The 25491-nt window shown below is 41.7% G+C and overlaps 1 protein-coding gene and 1 long non-coding RNA gene across 3 annotated transcripts in view; one reads left to right on the forward strand and one right to left on the reverse strand.

Moving 5' to 3' along the window:
- Window positions 1-3199, forward strand: part of LOC113954579 — a 15274-nt gene extending 12075 nt beyond the window's left edge. Inside the window, exon 3 of the long non-coding RNA XR_003530277.1 lies at window positions 2599-3199. This is a non-coding gene — a long non-coding RNA (uncharacterized LOC113954579). The remainder of the gene's footprint in view (window positions 1-2598) is intronic.
- A 2507-nt stretch (window positions 3200-5706) lies between these two features.
- Window positions 5707-25491, reverse strand: part of VIRMA (vir like m6A methyltransferase associated) — a 34848-nt gene continuing 15063 nt past the window's right edge. The window contains exons 14-26 of one of the 2 annotated variants that reach the window (XM_027659084.1): window positions 25134-25369; window positions 24170-24416; window positions 22400-22617; window positions 21066-21198; window positions 20325-20477; window positions 18813-18973; window positions 18468-18564; window positions 17242-17408; window positions 16749-17080; window positions 15799-15942; window positions 15203-15343; window positions 12052-12056; window positions 5707-5718 (exon numbers count right to left, since the gene is read on the reverse strand). In XM_027659084.1, the coding sequence (XP_027514885.1) occupies window positions 5713-5718; window positions 12052-12056; window positions 15203-15343; window positions 15799-15942; window positions 16749-17080; window positions 17242-17408; window positions 18468-18564; window positions 18813-18973; window positions 20325-20477; window positions 21066-21198; window positions 22400-22617; window positions 24170-24416; window positions 25134-25369 (2040 nt within the window). In that variant the 3' untranslated portion in view covers window positions 5707-5712. Of the gene's footprint in view, window positions 5719-12051; window positions 12057-13065; window positions 15344-15798; window positions 15943-16748; window positions 17081-17241; window positions 17409-18467; window positions 18565-18812; window positions 18974-20324; window positions 20478-21065; window positions 21199-22399; window positions 22618-24169; window positions 24417-25133; window positions 25370-25491 lie in introns of those variants that run through there. The other variant, XM_027659083.1, reaches the window with a different exon arrangement.

Genomic DNA, 25491 nt, shown 5'->3' on the forward strand with positions numbered 1-25491 from the left:
CGTGAATGCATCAAACAACATGGTGATCAGGGAGTTTCTGTATCCAAGTAGGCTTTTAGTCTCATGAGGTTTCCGATTTTGTCCCATGTCTCTATGTGTAAGGTTTCTACAAGCGGCAGTTCTGGTGCCACAGATCTAACGCATCACACCAGCTCTGTTGATTCAGCCCTTGTTGTCTGTATGTGATAAGGTCTCAGTAAGAGGGCTAATGCCTCTGTGTCCTGAGATATTTCCGTAGAAAGTAAGTTTCCCTTGGTGGATATTACTTTACTCTGACTGCTGTGGTCCACAGGAGTGTGGTCCTTTTGTTTGGCGGTGGCTGCTCCAGTTATGGTTTTGGTTCCGACTTGGCTGATCTCTGTGTTTTTTTTCTTGCTCTGGCACTTGTACAGCAGCTTCTGCTCTCCGGGTCTCTGCTACTGCTTCTCTGGCAGCTGCAGGTGACTGGGTCACTCCCGGCACAGCGCTGGGGTCTGGCGGCGCTGGTGGTGCGGTGTTTGGGCGGTGGTGGCAGCGCAGTGTTCTCTCGCCGTGGTGCAGGCTGCAGCTGCAGGTCCGGCAGCAGCGGTGGCATGGTGGTCCGGGTGGCGACGGGTCACAGCAGCACGGCTCCCGCACAGCTGTGTTGGGGGAACGCGGGGCTGGGTTCGGCGGCGGCGGCGGTCCACGTGGCTCCTCCGTTTGGCGGATTAGTGCGGTGGTCCAGGCGGCGGTGGGATCCTGCAGTGGCTGCTATAGGTCCAGCAGCGGCATGGGCGAGAGGGCTCATGCGGCGCATGGGCAAGTGATCGCTGCGGTGGGCAGCGGCAGTGGCGGTCCATGTGGTCACAGCGCTTGGTGCTTCAGCGGCGGCAGTGGCATGGGGCTGGCAGGGTCCCGTGGGGCAGGCAGCAGCGGTGACTGCAGTGGCGGTGGCAGTGGGGTCCTGGTTGAGCGGCGCAGCTACCCTGTTCGGTTTTTCAAGCAGTGGTGCCTGCAGTCACTGCTCGGGAGCGGCCCCTGCCACGGCGCTGGCTGCTCACACTGCCCGCTCCCAGTTCCCGTTGCTCCACTCTCCACTCACATGTTCGCCAACTCCTCTTTGCTTTTCGCCGCAGTGCTGTCCTGGTCTCTCAGCTTCTCTTCTTCTTTTTCTTCTCTGTTTCCATGCACTTTTCTCTATTATTTTTCTGAGCTCATTTCTAATTTGTGTCTTTCAGTACTGGCTGAGAACTGACACTTTTAAGACATCTAAATTTTTTTCGGTAAAAGATTCCTGTGTTCTGTAACGAACATGTTCCAGAATCTACTGCTTCCCTTGCTACAAGGTTTTTTAATTTGGGTCCTAATACAAGGTCTAGCTCCACGTTGGGTGCCACATGTTGGGTTTATTAATATAATAAAAAAATGCAGCCCGACTCCTAGCTGGGTTGCAGCCAAAAGGGATTTATTTCAAAACATAGCGCCTTTTTATCCCTTTGGGAACACGTGACCAAGTAACCAGTGGGAGTACAGACTCCCGCGCATGTCCTGGACTTCTTCTCCTGGGATGCCTCGCTCGCATCCCCTGGACACACCTCCTACAGTTGCAGTCTGGTCAAGAGTGGTGGTTGCAGTCCAGTTGAGGTTCTAGTCCTCCTCTGGTTCTGACAAGTGGTACCAGAAGTCCCAAGACCCCAAGATTGTATACACTCAGGTTGGAGTGGGAATGCCCCGTACCTCTACCAGGGCAGGGAGTTCCACAGTGGGTGATTGTGAGTTGTGAGATATTTTTGGAATCCTTGGTGGCCCTTTAGCAGACATGATCCCTTCAGGGTGGGTGTGCAGGTGCTAATGACTCCCTAGAGGGGAGTTAACATCACCCATAACTATAGCCTGAGGGGTCAGGTATGCTCTGGGCAACTGCTGCAAATGGTCTATTGTTGACAGTTCCTGGGAAACGACATAGAGGGTATAGAATACACAGTTTGGGTTACACCCACACAGTGATGAACTGCTCCTGGCTGCTCTAACTAGGACAATTATTTTCCTGCCTTTCTCAAAAACTTCTTCTGCTGTTTTGCCCCATACAATGATATCATCAATATATTGAGGGTGTTCTGGAGCTCTCCCCTGTTCCCATGCAGTCTGGATTAGTCCATGGCAGATGGTCGGGCTGTGTTTCCATCCCTAGGGCAGTTGATTCCAGATATAGTGGACACCTCTCCAGGTGAAGGCAAACTGTGGCCTGCACTCTGTTGCCAGAGGAATGGAGAAAAACGCCCTGGCAATATCAATTTTGGCACCACTCAGTTGCCTTTGACTCCAGTTCATACTGAAGTTCCAACATGTCTGACATAGCAGCACTCAGAGGCAGCGTGACTTCATTCAGGCCATGATAGTCCACTGTCAGCCTCCGCTGCCCATTCGACTTTTGCACTGGCCATATGGGGCTGTTAATGGGTGAGCAGGTCCTACTGGTCGCTCCTTGGCTCTACAGTCGACAAATTAGCTCATGGATGGGAATTATGGAGTCTCAGATGGCATGATTGCCATCGGTGCAGTGTTCTGGTGGCAATTGGCACTTGTTGGTCTTCAACTTTCAGTAATCCCACAATGAAGGGTCTTCTCAGAGGCCAGATCTTAAACAGTGCACCTGTGAGCTGTCAAGAAACAAGGCAGCACCCCCTCAACTGCGTTCCATCCTGCGTAGCCCATCCCTTCAGCAAGTGCCAGGAAACCACAGCAATCCCTGCAATTCCCTTATTATGTGATCCCAATCCTAAATTCTCCCTTCTAACATGTTCTGCTTACTTTCCAGGATCTCGTAGTCCACAGAAGACCACTATCACTAAGCTTTTAGACACCATGGAGCAGTGGCATCTCGGGCTGGAAACAATTTTTAGGGGGGGAGTCACTCAGCAAATGCAGTTGTCCACTTGTTTTGAAATTTTGCTTTCTCTGTTTGTTTTGTTACTAACTATTTCTTGTGTCACAGCATGCTGCAAGAAGGACTATCACAACAGACATTTTTCAAACTAATAAGAAAGGGTGAGATGTAGAGAAGCAAGATTCAGGATGGGAACAGTTCCAGACATGGAGAAAAGCATACAGCAATTGGCAGGACTTTCATATGGACTTTACTGTTATTATGTGGTTTCACTGTATCCATGCTACACAGTGCACAACTGCACATGCCCAGGCTTCCTCCTCCCCCTTTTGCCTGTACCCTATTCTGATTTGCTCCAACTCAGCATTCTTCCCTTTTAACTTTTCTTCCATCTGTGCAAGTTCAAGACCTTGAGATTTGATTTCTTGTTCCAATTGCTTCACCAACTTTTCAGCTTTCTTCTTTCTCCTTTGCATGTAATTTATTCAGCTCATTCATGGTATCATTCAGCGCTTCTTCAAGAAGAAGTCTCTCCCTTGTTACCTCATCCTGCATGTCATGGTTTGAGATAGCCCCAAAATCCAATTTCCCTAGCTCCATCCCCCCTCCCACATCTCAACCTAATGTGAGATGGGTTTTTTCCAGACAAAACACAACCAGACTCAAAGTGGGGGAAAGGGAATATATTACAATGACTGTACAAATAAATACTTATACTATAACACATTATACACACGATCACAACTATCTCTACCATGACATATAGTATTTACAATGGATCAGATCTCCTCTCCCCTCCAAATAAAAGTCCAGGAGGGAAAGAAGGACAGATCCTTTCCAGTCTCTCAGGGCGGCAGCTTCTTCTAAGGCAGCAGGTTCTCCTCATCTCATGCATGCAGCAGCTGATAGCGGGATCTCTGCCAGCACTCATGAGGGGGGTATCCCCCTCGGCCCCTTGACGCAGGCAAAGGGGTCTTCCGGGGCCTTCGTAACCCCAGACAAGGCCGTTCCACCACATCATATCACGAAGACGCAGGGGGTCTTCGTGACGGTCTGGTATCTCCAGGAGATTGAAGCTCCTTGCAGGGCCTCTGTGCCCTGTCTCAGGCTGCGAGCTTCCTTGTAGCTTGCAGCAAGGGAGGGCCCCCAAGGCCAACCTCCCACACCGTCCTGGCTCAGTTTTCAGGACGACTGAGCTTCTCAGCTCCTCTCTGCAGTGCATGTTGCACTTCAAGGCTCTTTCAAGTAAGAGTCCATCATCTTCCTCCTCTCCAGGAGGTCTCAAAGGAGTTTGGGGGGTCTGGTATCAGTTCCTACCCCCAGAACTCCGTAGTTCTGCTGCTACTTTTTGCTGCTTCCTCCGGTTCAGTTCTTATCTGTCCTGGCTCTTATCCAGAGTCTCTCGACACTGCCGCCGCTTCTGCTCTGTCTCTGTAGCCCCCAACTGGGGCTGGGGGCCCCCAGAGGCCCTGAGGGGCTCCGGGCCCCTTTCCTCGTGGCTCTGCCACAACATGGCTACTCTTCTACCCACCAAACTACAACTCTTCTCTTCCGGTGCTTGTGATATGTTTACATTTCTGCAGGAGCGCTCATTGGGCAGAACTTCAAAACTTCCAGGGGTTTCCACCCCTGGGGGTTACCACTTTTCAGCCTCTGGGGGAAAACAAGGTCCAAACCACTACACTCCAGTAACCTCTGCTGTGTTAATGCAGATGACTCCTTCTCTTGCTGCAGCTGAGAGACAACCTCCTCATGTTTCTGAAGCAGTTTTTGGTGTTGTTCTTCCTCCAAAACAATTTTTTTTTTCAGGTCTTCTATTTCAGCATTCATACTCAGGAATTTTCCTCTGGTCTCAGACAACTCTTTCTCTTTTTCTTGTTGAAGCAATTGACACTTTTCATTAAGTTCTTTCATCAGTTTACATGATTCCTCTTTTGTTTTGAGGGTATCCCTCAGGACCTCAATATCTTGGTCTTTCTTAATCAGTGTCTCCTCCATCTGAGCAATATCTACTTTGTATTTCTCAGCTGTTTCTGCAACACTACTGAGCTCTGTGATGTATTCCAAGAGTTTTTCAGTGTCAGACTTTTCTACAACTTTCTCTCTCTCAGTAGCAGACAGTTTTTCTTCTAACTGTGCTACTTTTTTTTCCCTGGCGGGATGCTTAAGAATCAGACACACGCCTGAATAAACAAGTCTGCTTGCACCCTTCCTCGTGTCCTGTCTCCCTTTCGGACCGCGACAGGTTGGGGTTGCACTGTGCGATCAAGGACCTTCAGTCCTAAATACAGCCACAGAGATTGGCATTGCACCTTTTCAGGGGCAACAACAAGGCCGAATTTGTGTAAGGACAGTCATGTTTGGACTTCCATTGAATTTAAGATTTGAGGTGATGGATCAGCTAAAAGAATGTCATCCATAGAGTGGTGTGGTGGTTTGAAACTTCCAAGAATCTAATTTCTAAGTTCAAGCCCCTCTTCCACAGTTTGCCCCTTTGAGAGGGTTTAGTGATGGTATGGACTTGATATCTTTTTCACCTCATGTGGAGAGTTTTCAGACAAAACACAACCATCCATTTTGGGGGAAGGGGAAAATATTTACAAAGGTTTATTTACACACACATATATATTTACATTAAATTAAATTTCTCCTTTTCTTCAATAAAAGTCCAAGAAGAAAAGAGAAAAGTCTTTCTGTCACTTCTCAGGCCACAGTTCCTTCATTTCAGTTTTCTTGTGGCACTGGTTACTGTCCTTCATTTTCCTGAGGCAGCAGATTTAAGTATGGCAGTCAGGATTTTGGTTCTTACTTTGTGGAAATTCCATCCCCAAGCACGAGCCTTCGAGGGTTTTCCTTGTAGATCTTCACTCCTCTTGGGTTAGAACATTGAAGACAGCTTTCAGTTCAGTCTTACCAAAGCTCTTCTGCTCTGTCTCAGCTCGCCAGCATGATAGAAGCAGCAGCAGTAGCAGAGGGCATGGCCACCTCCTCCGCATTCCATCCTGGTTCAGCTCTCAGGACGACTCCGGGTTTTTTTCAGCTCCTTTCTCTCTCTCTCTCTCTAGCTGCTGCTGCATTTCGGGACTCCCTAAGGGTTTGGAAGTCCACCCCTCTTCTTCAGGAAGTCTCTGAGTTTTGGGAAAGTAATACAGTCTTACCCCAAACCAGCTCTGTTGAGTTTTCCTCTGTTTTGTTGCCAGCTCTCCCTCCTGCAGGAACATCTCGTGTCTTTCAGACGACTTCACATTATCTCATTGCTACTGGCTATCTTTTAGCTATTGCTTTTAGCCATCGCTGTCTCTGTTCAGGAATGCTCCACTGCCACTTTCAGTGTCTTCTGCTGCTGCTGCTGACAGCTCTTGATTATGGGACCCTGTCCAGCTTTGACACTATACCGGGTCTCCCGTAGCCTCAGCTGGGGGCTGGGGGCCCTTGGCCCCCAGAGGGGCTCACTGGCCCCCTGCTTCCTCCTGGCTCAGATCATGGCTACCTACCTTCTAAATTATCTTCACCACCTTCTCTTCCATTTCTGTGGGTATGTAATTTCCATAGGGTGCACGTGGACTGTTGATTGGTCCAGTATTATCAGTGGGGCAAACCATTACTACCTCAGAGAAAAGGTTTTTCAAACCACCACAGGTGGTAATAAAAACAGTTAGGAAAACATTCTCTGATGGGACTTAAGGCTTGGGCCACAAACCATGGCATATGTTGGGAGAATTTTTCATCCCTTGAGGAAGTACTTTCCAATGGTATCGCTGTGTAGGTTCTGCATGATTTACAGACAGGACAGTAAAGGCAAATTTTTCCATGTCATTCTGGTCTTGGGGGATGGTAAAAAAACAATCCTTAAGATCCATGACAATGATTTCCCAATGCATAGGAATCATGGCTGCAGAAGGCAAACCAGGTTGTAGTGCACCCATGGTGGCCATAACAGCATTGATCCGTCGCAAATCAGGCAGTAACCGCCATTTCCCTGATTTCTTTTTTGTAACAAACACAGGAGTGTTCCGGGGACTGTTGGAAGGTTCAATATGGCCTGCTCTTAGATGCAGAGCTTCAAGTTTCTCTTGATTGAGGGGCCACTGGCCTACCCATATTGGTTTGTCAGTCAGCCATTTAAGGGCTAATGTGGGTCTCTTCACGCCCTGCAACATAGTGGCCCCTATTGAAAATTCGTGGTGATGCGCACGGACAGCTTTCCTCCTGATGCTTTTCCTTTCTTTCAGGGTACATCAATATGTTGTCAGGGCTAATGCCTTCATTCTCAATCACATTCTCATTCCATGTCAGGGTCTCGGTCCAGCTGAAATTCCCCACAAACCTTGAATGCCACTATTAAGGAAACTGGCCTTGGATGTCAAAATTAAGGAAAGGAAGCAATTTGTTTCATCCATCCAAACGATCCCTTATAGGATATCCCAGGACAGGTACAAAACCAGCTAGAATCATGAAAAAAATTAGTAAAAAGGCCATTGTTTATATTATCCTTTCTTTGTTCCTAAACAAAGCAATATTTATATAAACAAAAAAACCTCTTGGCAGCTGTCCCAGTAGTTTTCCAAAATAATAAAGTATGTTTATATAAACAATATATCTTGGCAGCTTTTTAGACAATATCCCCAGACAATGCGTTTTGTTTATACCACCTTGGTTGTCTTCCCAAGCAATGTTTTCAAAACAATCCCAAATTAACCAAAGTAGCCCCGTACGGGCCACCAAAAAAATGTGTGAGTTTCAAGCTGGCTCTCCGACAAATTGCTGAGACCCAGCAAAAAAGCCTACTCCCTAGAGAGGGAAGAAAAAACCTGAACAGCCAAAGCTATAGCAAAAATATATATTAACAATTATATATATACAATTTGAATATATTGTACACACAATAGGGAGCTCCTGAGGGAGGAAAAAGAGAAAAGGGAAGGGGAAACAGGGATAAAAAAAAACCACTAAAACAAATATCCTCCAAATATACACTGTTACTATAGAGCTAGCGAATAAATAAAAAAAATGAATTAAATACTTCCCTGAATGAGACAGCAGAACTGTGCGAAGCACCAACCAACTCCCCCACGCCTCCCAAAGGGAATGGAGATAATGGCAGATTGGAGCAGACAGGCCCTGGCCTATACAAGCAAAGACTGTCTGCTGAGAGACCTGTCGCCTTCAGCCACCGGAAGAGAGAAGAAAGCGAGCTCTCTTATCTGCGCCCTTTTATATGTTGTGTTACAGAAAGGGATGATATGGAATACTTCCTTAGATTTCTGACCCCGTTGCTAAGGAAGGCCTAAAAAATCAAAAAAACCAACCCACTACATGTGTGCAGTTTCAACAACCTGAATAAGTTAATTTTATAGTTTAGAAGCAACTGCATTACTGTGCATGCCCTGCTGTTACTCAGGCTAACAGCATAACCAAAGAGAGAGGCAGCAATCTTCTTTAGTACAGTCTACAGTACGAAGACGTGTAATCAAAGCTGTCTGGATTTCAGGCATTAATAAGTCCTTCTAACTTGCTGTTTCTTTAGTACCACTGAGGCAGATTTGCACATGTTCAGGTCTTGTGTAGTTAAAAACTGACATAAATAGCTCTTCGTAAAAGTGCTTTTTTCTGAAAAAAAAAAACAAAACCAACAAACAAAACCCAGAAAAACCCCTAAAAAAAACAAACAAAAACCCCAAAACAAAACAAACAAAAAAAACCACCCCAAAACATTCATAGGAAGAGTTATGTCCAAATCTTTACATGTTTTAAGTCCCTATATTCTAGTAAAAGACAGTCATTGAGACTATTTAGGTCACTATAGCAGTCTCACCAACTCACAACATAGCACATCTCAGGAAGCCATATTTAACAATCTGGAACAGTAAACCAGTAGCTATAATTTGGGAAGACCTTCATTGACACTAAACATTCGGTGGTCAATTCACTTACATCAGTGTGTTTAATACTTACGTGTATTAAAGCTGTAGGTAGAAAGATAGAATCCTGTTATTCTCTTGTGTTCTAAATAAGCAAGCTGTGAGTGTCTGTGCTGTGTGTGACACTACCGCAGCATTCACACTAATTTTGAAGCTTTTTGGCAATACCAGATTTCATGCTATTAGATTCAGTGCTTTTCTGTGTACCGTAACTACGTGGTTCTGTGATGTGACTTTATTACTTTACCTAATGTGAAAGAAGAAAATTACTTAAAAATCGTATAGACTTCAGATGAGCTGGATCATCTTTCCTGACTCGGAGGGCAGTAACCCAATCTTTTCTGTTCTGACCACAGAAGAAAGCAAGTTATTAGCTCTGTGCTTTCCCCTTAATGGGATCTCTGCATTTGTTTGCTTTAGGAATTTCACCCACCTATTCGTGACTTAGTTCCTCCTAGTATGGAAAGTAGGGTTTATTTAATGTTTACGCAGGGAAAAGACAGCAGACCAAATGCTAAGTGATGGACATGAAACTGCATGAGAAAAAACATACTCTTGGTGGTAAAGGAAGGACTTTCAGCTGTGCAGTCCAGCTCAGGAGAGTCCGAACTTCCAGTGTGAGAATGTGGCAACACTTTGGGACTACATGCTGCTGGAATGACCTGTCAGCTTGGGTTTTCTTCAGCAGCAAAGCACTTTCAGAGATAGTTTAAATGGGCACAGAGTAGCTAGTAACAGCAGGTCCCTCCAGTGACTTTAAGCTTTATCCTATTCCTTTGGGTTGATAACTGTTCTGCACTTCAGATTTTCCTCTGCTAATTTAGTTCTCACAGGCTGGTATTGCTGAATTATGGTCATCATTTGACCTGTCTTACAACTGACTAGACTAAAAGTAAATAGCCCATTATGTTAATGTTTCATCTACTTCTAGCTTTTTCAGTCTCGTGTATTACGCAGCTCTTAATAGCACTTGGTAGAAGCAAGGAATTTTTTTCTTTCTTTCCAATAGTCTCTTAATCCTTTTTGTCGCTGTTGGAATGGACTGCGACACAAAGTATCCAGCAAGAAAGTTTATTGGAAAGAAAAGAGAAGCCCCTGAGCTGTACTTTTACAGCTTCTTATATACAGTTTTTTAGGCACACATATTTCTACACAGATAGGTTAATTCAAACACTTAAACCACAATTCTCATGGGTGATAGGTGGACTTCTACAGTCTTACTTTCTCACAGTCTCTCTGCACATCTGTTCTTGTTTTCTTCTCATGTTTACATTCTACTCAGCCACTTTGTTCAAAATAAATCCTTGTTCTCATGGGACAGCGTCCTTGTTCTCACAGGACAGCTTTCTCCTGGTGTTTTTCTCCTCTTGCAGGGTGCATCAATATGTTGTCAGGACTAAGGCCTCCATTCTCAGTTCACCTTTTCGTTCCATATTAGGGTCTCGGTCCAGCCGAGATTCCCCACACCTTTTCATAAAAACTAAGGCTCCAAATATTTTACTAGACTTGATGTTCAAGTTAAAGACATTCACTTGGAAATGCTACTTCCCTAGTCATGATCATATTTTAGGATTATATGAGAGACACTGCTAACAGTGCATTACAGGAGGGCTTGGCATGGAATTACTGGTATTAGTATTCTCATACGACATCACACTTAATCAGTTCCATTTCCTTGCAAGTGGCACTGTTACTCAAGTGGATCAGTAACCATGCAAATGGTTGTATTTTTAATTACTTCTCCTGGCACTTTGCAGCTGGTAGAGAGAGAGCAAAGACTGTGGAGTTGGGAGAGTGCAGAGAATGTGTACGCAGTCTGACTCTGTTCCCTCAGCCCAAAAGCAGTGCTACGGCTGCACCAGCCAATTACTGTGTGAGCTGCCAGCGTGTGGCACTGCACTTAACGTGGCATTAGAATTAAAAGGAGATTAAATCTTTATCCACAAGTTAAGTGGGTACACAATGTAATAGTACCAAGCCTGGGACATTCACAAACAAAACAGAGAGCAAGCATTAAGTAAATTATTTGAGACTGCAGGGTATTAAGGAGTTGAGCAACTCCTTATCCTATATTAAAATAGGTGGAAAAGAATAACACTAAGGATGTATTTAAAGAAATTAGTATTTTAAAGCAAGTGGTAAGCTAGTCTTTGAAAGAAAAATCAACATTTACATATTTATTCTGAAGATCCAAGAGCCCAGTTACAAATACAGATAAACTAGTTCCCTTAAACTGACTTCTCCACTTGAGAGGTCAAATTCAAGGCAAAATACTGTTTCTTTCAGCATTAAAACTGCATTCCCCATTCTGCACTTTTCCCAAAGCAAAAAATGGTCAGTGCACTTAGCCAGTATGGACCATTCCTGCTAGGATTGCTTTATTTGGAGCAGGAACACTAATTCTGGAGAGAGCTTCCAGTAGGTTTGGATGAGTTTCAGCAGAATTTGTGGAACTGAGATGGGTGCATGGGTCAGGTACAGGAGTGGCAAGGAAGAATTTTGCTGGACTTCCTAATTAGGGTGGCAGGTTGTAGGTAGCTATGATTCTAGTACTGGATTAACAGTGTCATATGAGATAAATTCATTTAGTAGCACACATATACAAGGGTTTTATCCCAAATGTTCTAGGTGCTTTTATGAAGTTCAATGTATTCATAGACCCAGGTGGCAAACGGTTCCTGCAATATATAGAAATGGGTAGCCTTGCAAATGAAATTTTCCATGTACTGTCCTCTTGGATGTTTCTGGCATGGTGCTTTTCTACAGCCATTTTCCTTGGAAGTGCTGGATAGTATTTACAAGGAGCAGTACTAGCCTTGCCTTTCCCCGTACTGCTGGTCAGATGGAATATGGTAGGACAGGGACATTTTACCACATAGATAAATGCCTTTATTAAGACCTACAATTCTATGCAACTTTCTATTAACCGAGTAAACACTGAACTGTCTTCCAGCACTATAGGCCGCTGCCAATCTATTTACATTTTCTACCTTTATATGCACAAGAAGGATAAACCAGCACTTAACAGATCTTAATCTCTATCTAGTCTGTAAAAGAAATAGTAACACTTTGTATCACTTTGAAGTACACTTTGTATAAAAATTGAGCTAATAAAGGGTCTACACCATAATTAACTGACTTTGGTTCACTTCTTTGTGTTACACAAGTTCGAGTACCCTCTTTATCAGATGAGATTTGATAAATTTGAAATACATTTAGGTATCAGAAATCAGGAATAAACCATAATGTCGAATCAGTGCCCTGGAGTAGGTGTGATTGCACTTTCCCTTACTTTACAGTAAGCAATAAACAAAGTAGGTGCTCAGTCAAACACTATCCAGGATTTCCCTCCCGTCTCACACATGGGAGTTTCTGAATGGGATAAGCAGCCATTTGGAAGGCAAAGAGTTAGCAAAAGTTGAGAACTCCTGACTACTAGAGTATGGACTCCAGTCCTGCACTGACAACAGGACAATAAACTGGCAAGAAGGGAAAAATTAATTCACTGTCCCTCAACTGCAAAGATCTCATCCCTAATGGAGGTTTTCCATAGCCACTACAAGAACCCAGGTGGGATATGAACATGTAAGAAGAGCAAAACAAGAGTGGTTGGATTTGCGTAAACATGAGCAATCTGGACATGGGGCACTCAAGCAGGAATTTGCTGCTGCAGTCCTCTACCTTCATTGTCTGGACATGTTCCCTTACCTGATGGGAGGAGTTACTCAGGGAAAAAAGGTTGAAAGCCCACCCGGCACAACTAAAGACCAGCAATTAGATAAACTGTTAACTCCTTACACCTCTCCATCTGGCCCTCAGCCACAATACAGACTGCAGAGATTTTGGAAGCAAAAAAAAAAAAATGCACACAACTTATCCCATACACAAACTGTACCTTTGTCTGTCCGTGCTGCACTGTAGATCTCCTCCGCTGCACTCACCCTCCTCCCCCTGTTCTGCTCATCAAGTAAGCACAGGAGTGTCTACACTAAAATGGCATTAGGCACTTAGAGTGTTCTGATGCTGCAGTCAGGAAACAAAACTTGAAAATTTCTTTGTTAGGCAAAGTACCAAAAGCAAATTTTAAGACTTTAAAGTGTTACTTACTCATGGTAACAATCCCATTTAAAAGAGCCAACCAAATAACCCCTAAGTTTTAAACAGCATTATTTCATGTTGGATTTATCCATGAAAGGAACCACGGTGCATTGAAGAGTCACACAGCTAAATTCATTTTAAAAAAACAAACAAAAAAACCCCACAAACCCCCACAACAAACCAACAAAAAACCCCATCATGATACACATACACTTCATTTTTGATTTTAACTGAATTTAGAGCTTCCATACATCAATTTAACCAACCCTTTATTTCCTTCTAGTTTGAAAATTACTAATGACATGCCATATATTTTAAACTTTGAAGAACCAGTACTGAGTATTTACATATTTATTCCATGCTTGACACTTTTCTTTACTTTTCAGTTCAAATTCCCTGACAGAAACCAAATGATTCATATCCCTGCTAGTTTCCAAAACAGTAAAATTTCTAAAAAAATAAAACAACCTTAAAACACATGATCTAAAGGAGTGAGTCAGCTTTAAAAATATTTATGCAGTGCTCCTTAAAAAATAGCATTAATAACAGTAATGCCGGTGAGAGCTCCGCCCATTTTAGTCATTACAATTATCAGTAAAATTACATCTTCCTATTATTTTACCATTTGGCTTCCAATCCAAAACTGTTCATGTTATTTTAAATAATGTTAAACCCTTTATGAACTCATACTGTTCCCTTCAGGTGCACCCAGTCAACTCAGGGAAATTTCCCACTTTCATAGGTTATGTCAATCACCTCCCAAGCAGTGGGACACTCCCTCAGAGCCTCCACACAGAGAAAGTACAGATAACAGGGATCTTTGTGGTTCAAATAAAAACCTACTTAACTTATCCAGGCAGTATAAAGTTAAAAAAAAAAAAAAATCAATTTAGCATATTACCATACTTTAGAATCACTTAAAATAGGGTGTTAAAGTTTATGAGTCTAGGCAGATGAGCTGTCCAAAGTTAAGTCAAAATTATGTAAAACAAGACCATTACAACTGGGCCTTATTTAAGTAGACTAAGACCCCTTTATACCACTTCTGTAATGTCAAGAGACCAAAGCATAAGTGAAAAATCGAGCTCAGCTAAGTCTAATAGTGGAGCTCATTTGCAAAGACTGCATATGGCCTTTAGACAAGGCTACCACACCTCATCCCATCCAAAAATGCAATAAATGGCTACTGAGAATCTGTTAATTGTATGAGACCCATGGAGCCCAAAGGAATGCAAACTTGTAAAACAAACATGTAAACCTTATTTCAGTCACTGAATTCAATATGAAAATAAATTCAGAATTGACTCTAGTGGTGACATTTCTTTATTAATTCCTACTCTTCAAAGTTTTTCTTTTTGCACTGTATCTCAGTCTAATTGCAGAAACAACAGTCCAAATCACCTCTTCAAGGGGAAGGTTCAGCATCACTGCCTCACTGTGTGGTTGCTCAGTGTATACACCTGTGTCTTTGCCTTCTCCTCCACTATGTAAGTCAGAGGAGAGGCAGGTAACAAATTAACTCCAGGCCTTTAAGGGTACAGGTATCTTGATTTTTAACTGCAAAGCATATGCTGCTTTCCAATGAAATAACACTTGTGCTCCTAATGCATGAGCTGGAGTTGTAAAGTAAGTGCTGGAATGTTGTCTTGTGCTCCCTGAAGTCAGTGACAGATTTTAATCTAGTTTTACCTGGTGCAGGACCTTAAGTTTCTAATCACATTACCCAAGATGTACAACAAAACCTACATAAATTACATTTACATTTGTATTCTTTCACTGATAATTCATTTCAGTCAATCTTCTATCATCTGCTACTTCACCTGCTGTCAGATGGACCTCATTCATTAATAACTCAGGCTGGCTAAATGAAAACAACAAAGGAAGAAAAGGTCTAATGGCTCTAAACCTGAGAGAAAAAACCTAAAATTGTCTTACATTTTTTTTTTTTAATTTTCTTGCAGTAATAAGTCACACACAAAACACCTGTACCTTTCTTTTGGCACAATGAATATTTTAGAAGTCCTTCAAGTCTCAACTCAAAAGAGCTGCTTTACTGAGTATTGTCTACTGAAATCCACAAAAAAATTGAAACATTCTTCCAAAGGCAACAAAAAAATTTACAATTGTACACAAAAAGTCTTGAATTTTATTGAAATTTCAAGTCTTGTATCAAACAAAAGCTTTTTCTTCAGACAAAAATATTCTCTTGGTGTCCTCCAGATACCAGAAACTCTGAATTGGTCCTTTAGTGACGCTGCTTTCTTTGTCATCTTCACAGAAGTCCACAAGGTTGGGCTGTTCCACCATTAGGTCTCATTTTATCGTGTGAAGGAACGTACATGACGACCTCTTCCACTGCCTCCACTAACAAACTTTCCTCTTGAGCCACCACTGCTACTACTATTAGCACTTGTCCAAGACGGTCCAATTCCTCCGCGGCCTCTGGAAGCACGATCGCGAGGACTCGGTCGGTAGCCTTAAAGCAAAGAAAAGTATACTCAGTTGGAAAAAAAAAAAAAAAAAAAGCCCTAGGCGAAGAAGCTGCTGCGAAAGCGTAAGGAACAAAAACGAGATGAGATACAAACAGCGTCTGTTTCCTCCTTTTAACTTTCACCTTTCTCTTAGGCAAGCATTTCTGCTTGAGTTGCGCTATAATTACCATGTAGGTACGAAGACAACCGAATGGCAAAAATCTGAACGCACAATTAGGTTCTGCAATCAAGTGTTCAATTCAGCAAGTTTTATGGTTTACAGGGCAGGTCGTACGACAGCACGTATTTGACACAGTCTCAGTGACAACTGTTCATATATGCTTAAAACATTTGCTGAATTTCAAGGTGTCTGCAGCATCCTTGCATGGTTTCATTTGTAAAGCAAAAATGAAATTCAAGGAATTCTCTATAGTTCGATGCCCATATGAATACCATGTACCTGCTGAACTTAATGGTCTCAGTGGTGGCAGTGGACCCCTGTTAAAATTGCTTTGACCACCTCTACTGTCATTGTAGGTTCCCCTGGGCGTACTCTGTGCACTCCAACTTGAGCCTCGAGTGCCTTCACGACGACTGTAATTTCCTAGATAAGAGAGAAAAACCCACACATTGTTGAGCAAACACCACTGGTTGTGGTTTTTTTCCATTTCAATCTTCACAATACTCAAGTTGGCAACATAATATTTACATAATTCAGATAGATAAGGTTACTCTGCATTAACATACCCTCAAGTATTCTAACTCAAAGTCTACAAGTTACTGTATTCTACACAAAATAGGGGGAAAATATCTATTTATCAGGCAAGAACTCAAAATACATTATCCAGTGTATTAAGACAGACTCCTATACTTTCAGGTTTTGTGATAAAGTAAATCCTACTATTTATAACTTTATAAATGGAAGTATTTTCTGCTTCTATTTTGCAAGGACTTGCCCTAATTATAGGATGGAAAGGAATGCAACCTTTTCTCTATATGACAGAAACTTAAATACTGTAGCTAGTATCTGCAGGTCCACTGGAAATTGCATCTTATTCTTGTCAGGAACTTCTATTCTTTTATTCCAAAGCCTCATTTAAACCCAGAGATGTACTGTCGTGCTTGATTTCAGGAACTACGTCAAAAAAGGCAGAGAAGCACTCCAACAGTTGCTAAAACAGCTGACTCCTTTTGTAAAAGAGAGGGAGAGACAGCCATCATAGGAATTCACAGCCTTGTTTCAATTCCACAGAATTCGAGAGAACCTTTTCTGGTGCCAAACAACTTATTTCAACACTGATTCAGGAACATCTCACACTAGGGACAATTCACTGCTCAGAAATTGGGTTAGTATTACTGAGGCATTTTTTTGCATGCATTTACTCCAGTTCTAACATGGAACCAACATACCTTTAGAAGCAGGTGGTGTAAAGAACCTGTTTTGACTGTGAAAAGCTCCTCGTCCTCCTCGATTCCCTGAGAACCCACCACGTGAAGAAATCTTCTGTGACACCTTTGGTGGCCTTTTGGCTGGTGGTATCCCATCTGGAGCAACCACTTCTTTGCTTTCTGCAGCAACAAAATCATCCACATGCATGGAGGGTGGCCTGCTTGTATTTTGTTTCCTCTGACGGAAGATATCATGCGGCCGAATTCCTTGTCCAAATCCTCCCCTGCCTCTTCCTCTTGGTGGTGGCACAACATGAGCTCTCTTTGCAGGCTCTATGTACTCAGATTTCCCACTGCCACGACAAACCATGATTTATTTAGTTAATGTAAAACTGTATTCATACTGAAGGTCAGGCATTCTCCACATTGGAGATGCAATTTGAAAGGTATTTAACACTTTTAGAACACACAAATCAGTACTGAACACAGTGTTAACTCATTAAACTCATGTTACCTTGAAGTTATGAAGGTCTCATGCTTGTGCTTGCCAAGCTTGAACCCTTTTGTGGTTTTTGTGCGTCCAGGAGATGATGGTTCTGACAAAAATGATCTCTCCAATTCAGCTTGCAAGTCAAAGTCACTGCAGCCTTTCTCTGAGAGTTCAATTAAGTCAACTTTTACCTGCAATGACAGAATTGAGTTTTATCACAACAGTCATTACTAGCACCTCTGAAGAAGAAAACATGCTGCACAAGGAGAGAGGATATTCAACTTGGGCCCTTCTGGAGCAAAAAAGCTCCACCCTCTACCTTTTAATGCTGTACTGTGGCTCAAAACAAAGAGCAGTAGTAATAAAAAAAAAAGCAGCAAAGCTGCAGCAAAATTCTCCTGATAGTTCTGAATCTCAGCAAAGTGAGGGGCATAGCTCTTAAACAGAAACATCTGTCTTGTCACTAAATGACCTATAGTGAGGCAACTCTCTTGCTTAAGCTACGGCCCTGTAATTTATTAATGTCACTTTTACATACGAATCAACAGTTTTGGTTTTGCTTAAGCAATTAAAACATTGCATGTAAATTAAGGAAGAGTAAAACTAAAAACAAGTGAAGGCAAAGAAGTCAACAGAAATGGATAATTTCTCACTTAAGAAATTATGACAGTGCCAGTTGCCTAATTCCAGGAAAAAAAAAAGGGGGATGCTACTGTATATTTTTCACAATTAGCTTTACAATTTAGATTATAAAAAAAAAGTTTCAAGTACTGTGAAAAGTTTTTGTGCAAGTAGTTTCATTTACTACTGCCATTTTCTCACTTCTGTTACATTAGAGCAAATATTTTAAAAAAATATAAAAAGTGTAGCTATCAGGCTCTGTGCATATTTCTGGAATGACAGAAGATAAGCAAGGAGAAGCAAATAAACCACATTTTTTTCTACTTTTAACACCAATTGCAGAAAAGGCCCATCAGCAATGAAAAAGCAGGTTGGGAGTGACACAACTGTTTCTCTAAAGATGATTTCTGCACTAGAGCTCTGCAAGAGGTCCAAATTTTGTGCCTGCTTCCAGATGAATCTGAAGGCATTTGATAGCCCCTTTAACAAATGCCAATCCCTCTATCTGGGTCAATTTAGAAGGGTGAGCTCAGGAAAACAAACCACTTGGCCATGACTTTCTGAAGCTACTGGCTCAGATTAACCCTCGTTTTTAAATCCACTTCAGTTATGGTAATGAAGCCTTTTACCATATCCAGATCAGTGTCTATTTCTTCAGCCTGAAAGGGTGAGAACCACATAGACTTCAGCTGGTCATCCATCACATCTGCCAAGACATAGGTAGTCCTGCAACAAAACAATGCCAAATGTCTGTTTGGATGTGAACTACAACCGACTGCAAGCACACACAGCACTACAGAACCCAGGGTGAATGTTGCTGCCTTATCCTTGATACTTGCATGACATTAAATACACTGGGACTCGCAGGTAGTAGTGACAATGGTGATGTTTAGATTCTGTTATACTCATGCATAAATTACTGCATTTTCTTTAGTAAATCACAGGTAGAATGCTCCCACATGTAATAATTTTACCTGTTGTTAAACAAATTCTGAAGAGAGTCTGGTGCAGAAAGAATAGGCTCTACATCTTGGTCACTCAGTGGACAAGAATCACCCGCTGATTCCAACATCTGCCTCACTCCAACAATGTTGTCCAGTAAGGATTCAAGGCCATCATCTTCCTTAGAACGATCCTGTGTCAGAACAGGACAAGTCAGAACTTTTTCCGCTCCTCAGAGAAGAATATATGCTTTGTTAATTATAAAAAAAAAAAAAAAGGGGGAGGGTACTATACAAAACAGACTCTCCAGCCACAAACAGGGAATCTAAGAAACCTGAATACACAAACAAGAGCAGAGAGCTCCTCAGTGTGGTATAAAACAAGCCATGTCATCACATGCATGTTCTAGTTTTCATTCCCAATTGATGCAATATCCTCCCTAACAGTCCCAAGGAAGACATTGCCCCAGGTTTCATTCAAGAAATTTATTTAAGAATGCTCTCTACGAGAGCATTCCAAAGTTCTAAGTGCCTGCTATTTCTCATTCAGAACAGTTGCAGCTTTTAATCTCTTACCACAGATGTAGGCAGCCAGGGAAGGGAAAGAAAGGAATATAGCACTGGAAAGGCATTTGTGACCAACAGGCTGTGGAGCAGCTGTTTCATGGATTCTTCTAAATTAGTCATCTGCTGCATGGCTGCCATCAGTTACGTGGGATTAGATTTGAATATTAGAGTTAAGTTCACAATTAGAATTGCAGAAGAGTTGGATGCACTGAATTCTGCACATCCTCTACTCCAATCCCCTCCACACACACTTGAAGCAGGACTATCATCAAAGCCAGATCTGGTCAGCCATAACTTTATCCAGCCACATCTGAAAAAAGCTCCCAAGGCATGGGATTATCCTGCTCTCACTGCAGACCTTTGCATTTTTCCTAATGAAGCACATAAGCTTTCTGCTAAATAAATCCTAAAAAGTTTACTGAAGTCTCTCTGGATTGAGGCTTTGCTGTTTGTCATATTTGTCACTCCCCCAGCTTACTGTCATCTACAACTTCCATGAAGATGTGTCCATTGCTCAGGTCTCTGATAGAAACATCCACCAGTATGACACCCCCAGTATTAACTCCGCTTGTTACCACTCATCAGTAACATCGAGCTGCATTAAGCAGTGGTTCATGTTGCTTATTACATTAACAATCTGCTTCCCTACTACCCAACGCTCTGTTGTATTCCTTTGCTGCTTTCCATGACACAGTTACCTGCCTATGTTCTTAATGTGTGCAGATACTCTCAGCACAAGGGATCCCAAACCTACCTGAAATGTCTTGCCATTACCACGCTACAAACAATAAAGTCAGAATCTATCCTGCCTCGGAACAGGCAGGTTTGGATATCAGTATTAAAACAATGGGAACAGCAAGTACCAATTCTGCAAGGTATGCCAAGAATTGTGCATCCTTCTCACTAAGAAGGTATAGTTTATATTGTTCCTTCAGATACAAGACCTCAACATCAACTTGGTTATTTAAATTCTTGTACCATAACATGTTTCTCCAGATCAAGCAGCAGGTTCTCTGGGGTTTCTTCTTTGTTCTGCAGTAGATGCTTTAACTCTGCAGTAGTCAGACCCAGCGTTCTGCCTGGATGGGATCCATCTGTTTCCATAAGGCTTCCGTCATCTCCACAGCATCCCTGAAATATTTGACAATTGGGAAATATGTACACATAACTGTTCATTATACTTCTGGACTGCAAACCCCTTAAATTCAAACCTGCATTAGAGCAAGTTTGGCAAAACAAGAGTTCTCTCTTGATTTAAAAACATATTATGTAAATTATTTTAACACAAGACACTTCGACAGGCAAGTTTAGATGCTGCACCAAGATGAATGCAATGCTTTCCTACATGAGCTGAGGTTTGTACCACAGAATTAACAAATATCTTTCTGGTCTTTTCTTTACTGCACAGCAATACAGCTACTCTCTAACAGGATTCTGTGACTCTAAAACCTGGACACTACAGCATGCTATTCACTTAGGAAATCAATATGGACCACTATGCCTTTCTTCCTACTGAAAAAAAACACTTACTAAACATTTATTCTGCCCAGCTTTCACAGATTTCATTAAAAACTAAAGATGGCACCAACACCACTGATGGAAAAGGCTTACACAGCAATCTCCAGTCAACTGCTTCCTGAAATAACTGTTCCTGAACGTGTCTCAGACTGCACATTTCAGAGAAATGCAGCTGAATGTAAGTATTCAATACATACTCACCAGAGTATCAGAGTTTAAAATCTGTCGCATAAAATCCAAAAATGAAGACGCCAGTTCACCTGTGTCTTTGCTAAAACTAGTTATTACTCGCTTTAATACAGTGTACAGAGCACTACTGTGTTTTCTTAGAGAGCTGTTTTAAAAACAAAAAGAGAGAAAATATTTTATTAGTGCATACACTGTGACCGTACCACTTTAACTTGTTATAAGAAAACCACATATATGCAAAGTAAATCTGGTAAATTTTCAATTATCAAGTTGAGCTTTGATTACAAAGCTAGAGCTTCACTATTTTCTCTGTACAAGACTGTTCTTTTCATCAGTGCTGTCTGCAGATATTTCAGACCGCCATACAACTATAGGTACTAGCTCCAAAACCTGCAAGAAATTACATTTTTGTCTTTGGCAGAAAAGGGATAGAAGTACAGAAATATTTGCTTGCACAAGGGCCTTAAGTATAAAGCAGGATCATGCTTGCTGTTACAATTTCACTGCATCCCATGATGCCTAACTGCAGAAAACAAACTGCAAAGGCAACATCAACACAGAAATAGCAAGGCTGTGCACCGAAGCTGACTGTTGGATGTATGGGATCATAGAAATAGCAGCATCCATAACCGGCTCACTTTTCATTTACGGTTGTACAGCTTCTTCCAGTCTAACAGCACTACTTAAAAGAGTGTTTTGAACACCTTTTTATCGACAAGGCTCCTTTTTCCTCTTTGTGAACCTCATAACTTTCTTGCCTCTGTACCTCACCTTCAGCAGACAGAAACAGGTCCAAATACAGGACAAGGAATTAGGTGTCAAAACAACACAGTACTGTCCAATGCATGTATATATTCTGTTAGTGCAGTCAACAAAAATAGTATGGGGAAAAAAAATCCTCATTTCAAAAGCCTTAACTGCCTGGAGGTCAGAATACTCAAGGGAAGTGCAAACTGAATCCTCTCAAAAAGGAGGGAATTACAGACAGCTCTCCAATGTCCCAGAGCTGTAATTACTGGGTTTCTCAAAAGGGAAGGACACGAGCACTATACCTCATTCTAATCCTTCAGCCTTGGAGTAGGAAATGAGTGTACAAACCTTTTTTCAGTGCTTTGTTTATTTCTTGAAAGAAAGTGCTCCTGTGTGCACACTGCAGAAATGATTCAGAGGTAAAATACCAAGTGAAGAAGACCAAAATACTAACTAAAACACTGAAGGCCCCAAGGAGAAACAGAAGTTTAGGTGCCTTATCCTCAACTTTTCTATAAATTGGGTAGGAAATTATTTCACACTGCAGAATTTTTTCAACAACTTCAAGCTGCTAGTGATATCATAAAATACCATACCTCTTTAAGTGATAGAAGCCATAGTCATGCTCCGTAAGGAACATCATTGTTCGGATACATGTCAGCAGACAATTGTAACTGCTTTCAGAATTAGTTAATGTTTCCATCAGAGAGTCACAAATTAAGGGCATCAGCTCTTTGCTTGGTAAGGAGTTGGAAAGCTGCTCTGATTCAGACACAGAGCCTTCTGATGAACTTGGTAAAATCAGTGCAATATCCTAAAAGAAAGATTATTACAAACATAGTTAAAATGCATTCTGTATACCAGCAGTAACTAGAAATCACACATTAAGTCAGAAGCACCAGTTTCTTTCCCTATCCCTTTATCATCTTATTCCTGTATCTCAGTTATTATTGACCAGTAAAATAGTAATCTAGAGCATCCTTTTTATTTGGTTCTGCTAAGGATTACAAACCATTATTTATTTTAAAAAACATAAAAGCTTCAAAGAGTGAAATATGATGGCATAGCCACAACTAAAAACCAAACAGCCATTGAGTAACATACATATTTTCTTGCCTGAGTAGTCAAAATGTCCCTTAACCTCAAAACACTGATCAGATTTCCATGAGTGGCTGAGGTCCCTTGGCTGGTTCAGCCTGGAGAAGAGAAGGCTGAGGGGTCACCTCACTGCAGACTACAAGTGACTTGGGGGGACGGGGAGGGGCAGGTGCTCTCCTCCCTCTGGTGACCAGCAACAGGACACAAGGAAATGGAATGAAGCTGCATCAGGGGAAGTTCAGGTTGGACACTTAAGAAAAGGTTCCTCACTGAGAGGTTGGTTGGTTGGTCACCAGAACAGGATCCTCAGCGAAGTGATCACGGCATCAATCCTGTCAGAGTTCAGAGAACATCTGGATGACAATCTTAGTCACATGGCTTAGATAGTCCTGCAAGGAGCAGAGAGTTGGACTTGATGATCCTTATGGGTCCATTCCAACTTGAGATATTCTATGACTCTGTGGTTCTATGAAAACTCGGAGGCTGCAGACACCACCCAGGAAGTTTAAGCTCTACTGTCACCTCCACATTTTACATTAAATAAAACAAGATTGATTTTCAAATGAATTTGCATGGGCAGAGAGATCTAGTTTATATGCAAATGGCTGATTATCTCTACTGACTAACAATGCCCAAATGTCTTTCATGTAAGTGGGTAAGCACTAAATCAAATAAATACATGCACTAGTAGGACAAATAATGACATGTCAATCTATATACACACTAATGAGAAACTAACAGGGCTAATCTATGAATCAATTTTCAGGTAACATCTCTTACCTTGCTCTAGTAATTTGCACCTTTTTTACTGGAGGACTTTTACAGTAACAGCATAGCTTATATATCTTTATATTTGGAATATATTTTCAAGAGGTTTCAGTTAGACAACTCAGAGATACATATTTATTTAGGTAAGAGGTGAATAGTGACAACTCAAGTTTTGTCAGTGGCCCACAAGGAGAAATGACATCCCTCTCTCAGCTGAGGGGACAGGCAATTTTTTTGCCGTTGAGTTTCTGGTCTCTAATGAGCTAGCAAAACAGTGCACATAATGCAGAAGACATCTCATGAAATAAAAGTATTTACATTCAAGAGCAACAAGACAAGTCTGCCAAAGCAGCCGCCCGTGCAAGTTTTTAATTTCTGTGTTTTAACAACGTTGATTTTTTTTTCCCTTTTGGAAAAAAAGTAAGCACTTAAGAAATAATCTCATTTAATTTGTCTCCTACAATTAAAAACACACATTATGCATTAAATACAGAAAATACCTGATCACAGAGGGACTGCAGAAGGGAAGTTACATATTCAGCGCACTGCTGATGAGTGACATTGTCTCCAGCCGATCGCATCAAAGCCAAGAGCTCCTGGAAAACCTCTACATACTTTTCATCTCCTTTAGTAGTTCCATTGATAAGATGCAAAATAGCTGATTTACAAGCTTTATGTGAAGCCAGGGCATCCAATAAAGCAAGCAATCGAGTGGTCTGTCCAGTGTACTGTTTCTCTTCTGAGTTGCTGAAAGGATACCAATGCACCATGAAAAAGCTGTTTCAAAGTGATCTCAAAAACAACCATCACAGAAGTCATATTTCTGCATTTTAGAAAAAACTTGCCTAGTTCACGTACGTAACTTACAGTTTCATTCACTCTTTGAAAACTGCTCAACTTTCACTAGAGAACTTCTGGTTGTATCATAAATTAACTAATCTACTATGCATTTAACACACTATAGGGCATCTAATCATATACAGATAAATATGCTTTTATAGAAACAGTATCTATGTGGATAATTATGCTTTTAAAGAAGCAGTACTCATTGTTTCAAAACCCTCTGAATTGGTAGTGTTCAACTTCCTCCATCTTACAAACATCTACATATATGTAATCCCAGTATGCAAACTTTACTGGACTACTTTTCTTATTAATGCAAGATAGATCCTTAAAACCACAGGCAAGATAAGGCTTTGCAGGGACAGCCTGAAAAAAATCTTCCTAAAATACTTACCATAAGCATACAACATGAAACTGTCTACATCAAAACTTAAAGGTACGAGCTGGTTCCTTGGCAACATTGAGCATTATCAGGACACAGTATATAGCAATGGACTGAGAATTTACTCAGACCATAATGAATAAATAATATTTCTGAAAGTATTTTCCTCGTGCTAAACCTACTGCACAGAACCAAGGTGAATTCATTAAAAAAGTCTTTGCAACAGAAAACAAAGATACCTTTGCAGGTCTTCTACAATCAGATCCAGTACAGTCCTCATGATGAGAAGAGCAGTAGGTGAAGCCAAGTCACACAGCTGGACACAAATACGTCTCAACATGTGCTGAATAGGTTGGCAGGACGAACCAGAGAAGGATCGAACGATCTCTTGTATCAGCTTGGCCTGCACGTGGAGGTGCATACTCCACAGCTTCCTGGTGTTCAGTGCCACTGCAATGTCATGTGCTTCAATTACCTGCAGGAACAGAAAGACGAGGGGGTTTTCCTTTCAACTTTTATCATAAAACCACAAGATATTAACAAAGACCAAGTACTGTCCTCATCAAAACCATGGAATGCCATTTTCATTATTACAAC

This window comes from Corapipo altera, unplaced genomic scaffold, assembly GCF_003945725.1.
Source record: "Corapipo altera isolate COAL_440 unplaced genomic scaffold, ASM394572v1 52, whole genome shotgun sequence".
Classification (NCBI taxonomy): domain Eukaryota; kingdom Metazoa; phylum Chordata; class Aves; order Passeriformes; family Pipridae; genus Corapipo; species Corapipo altera.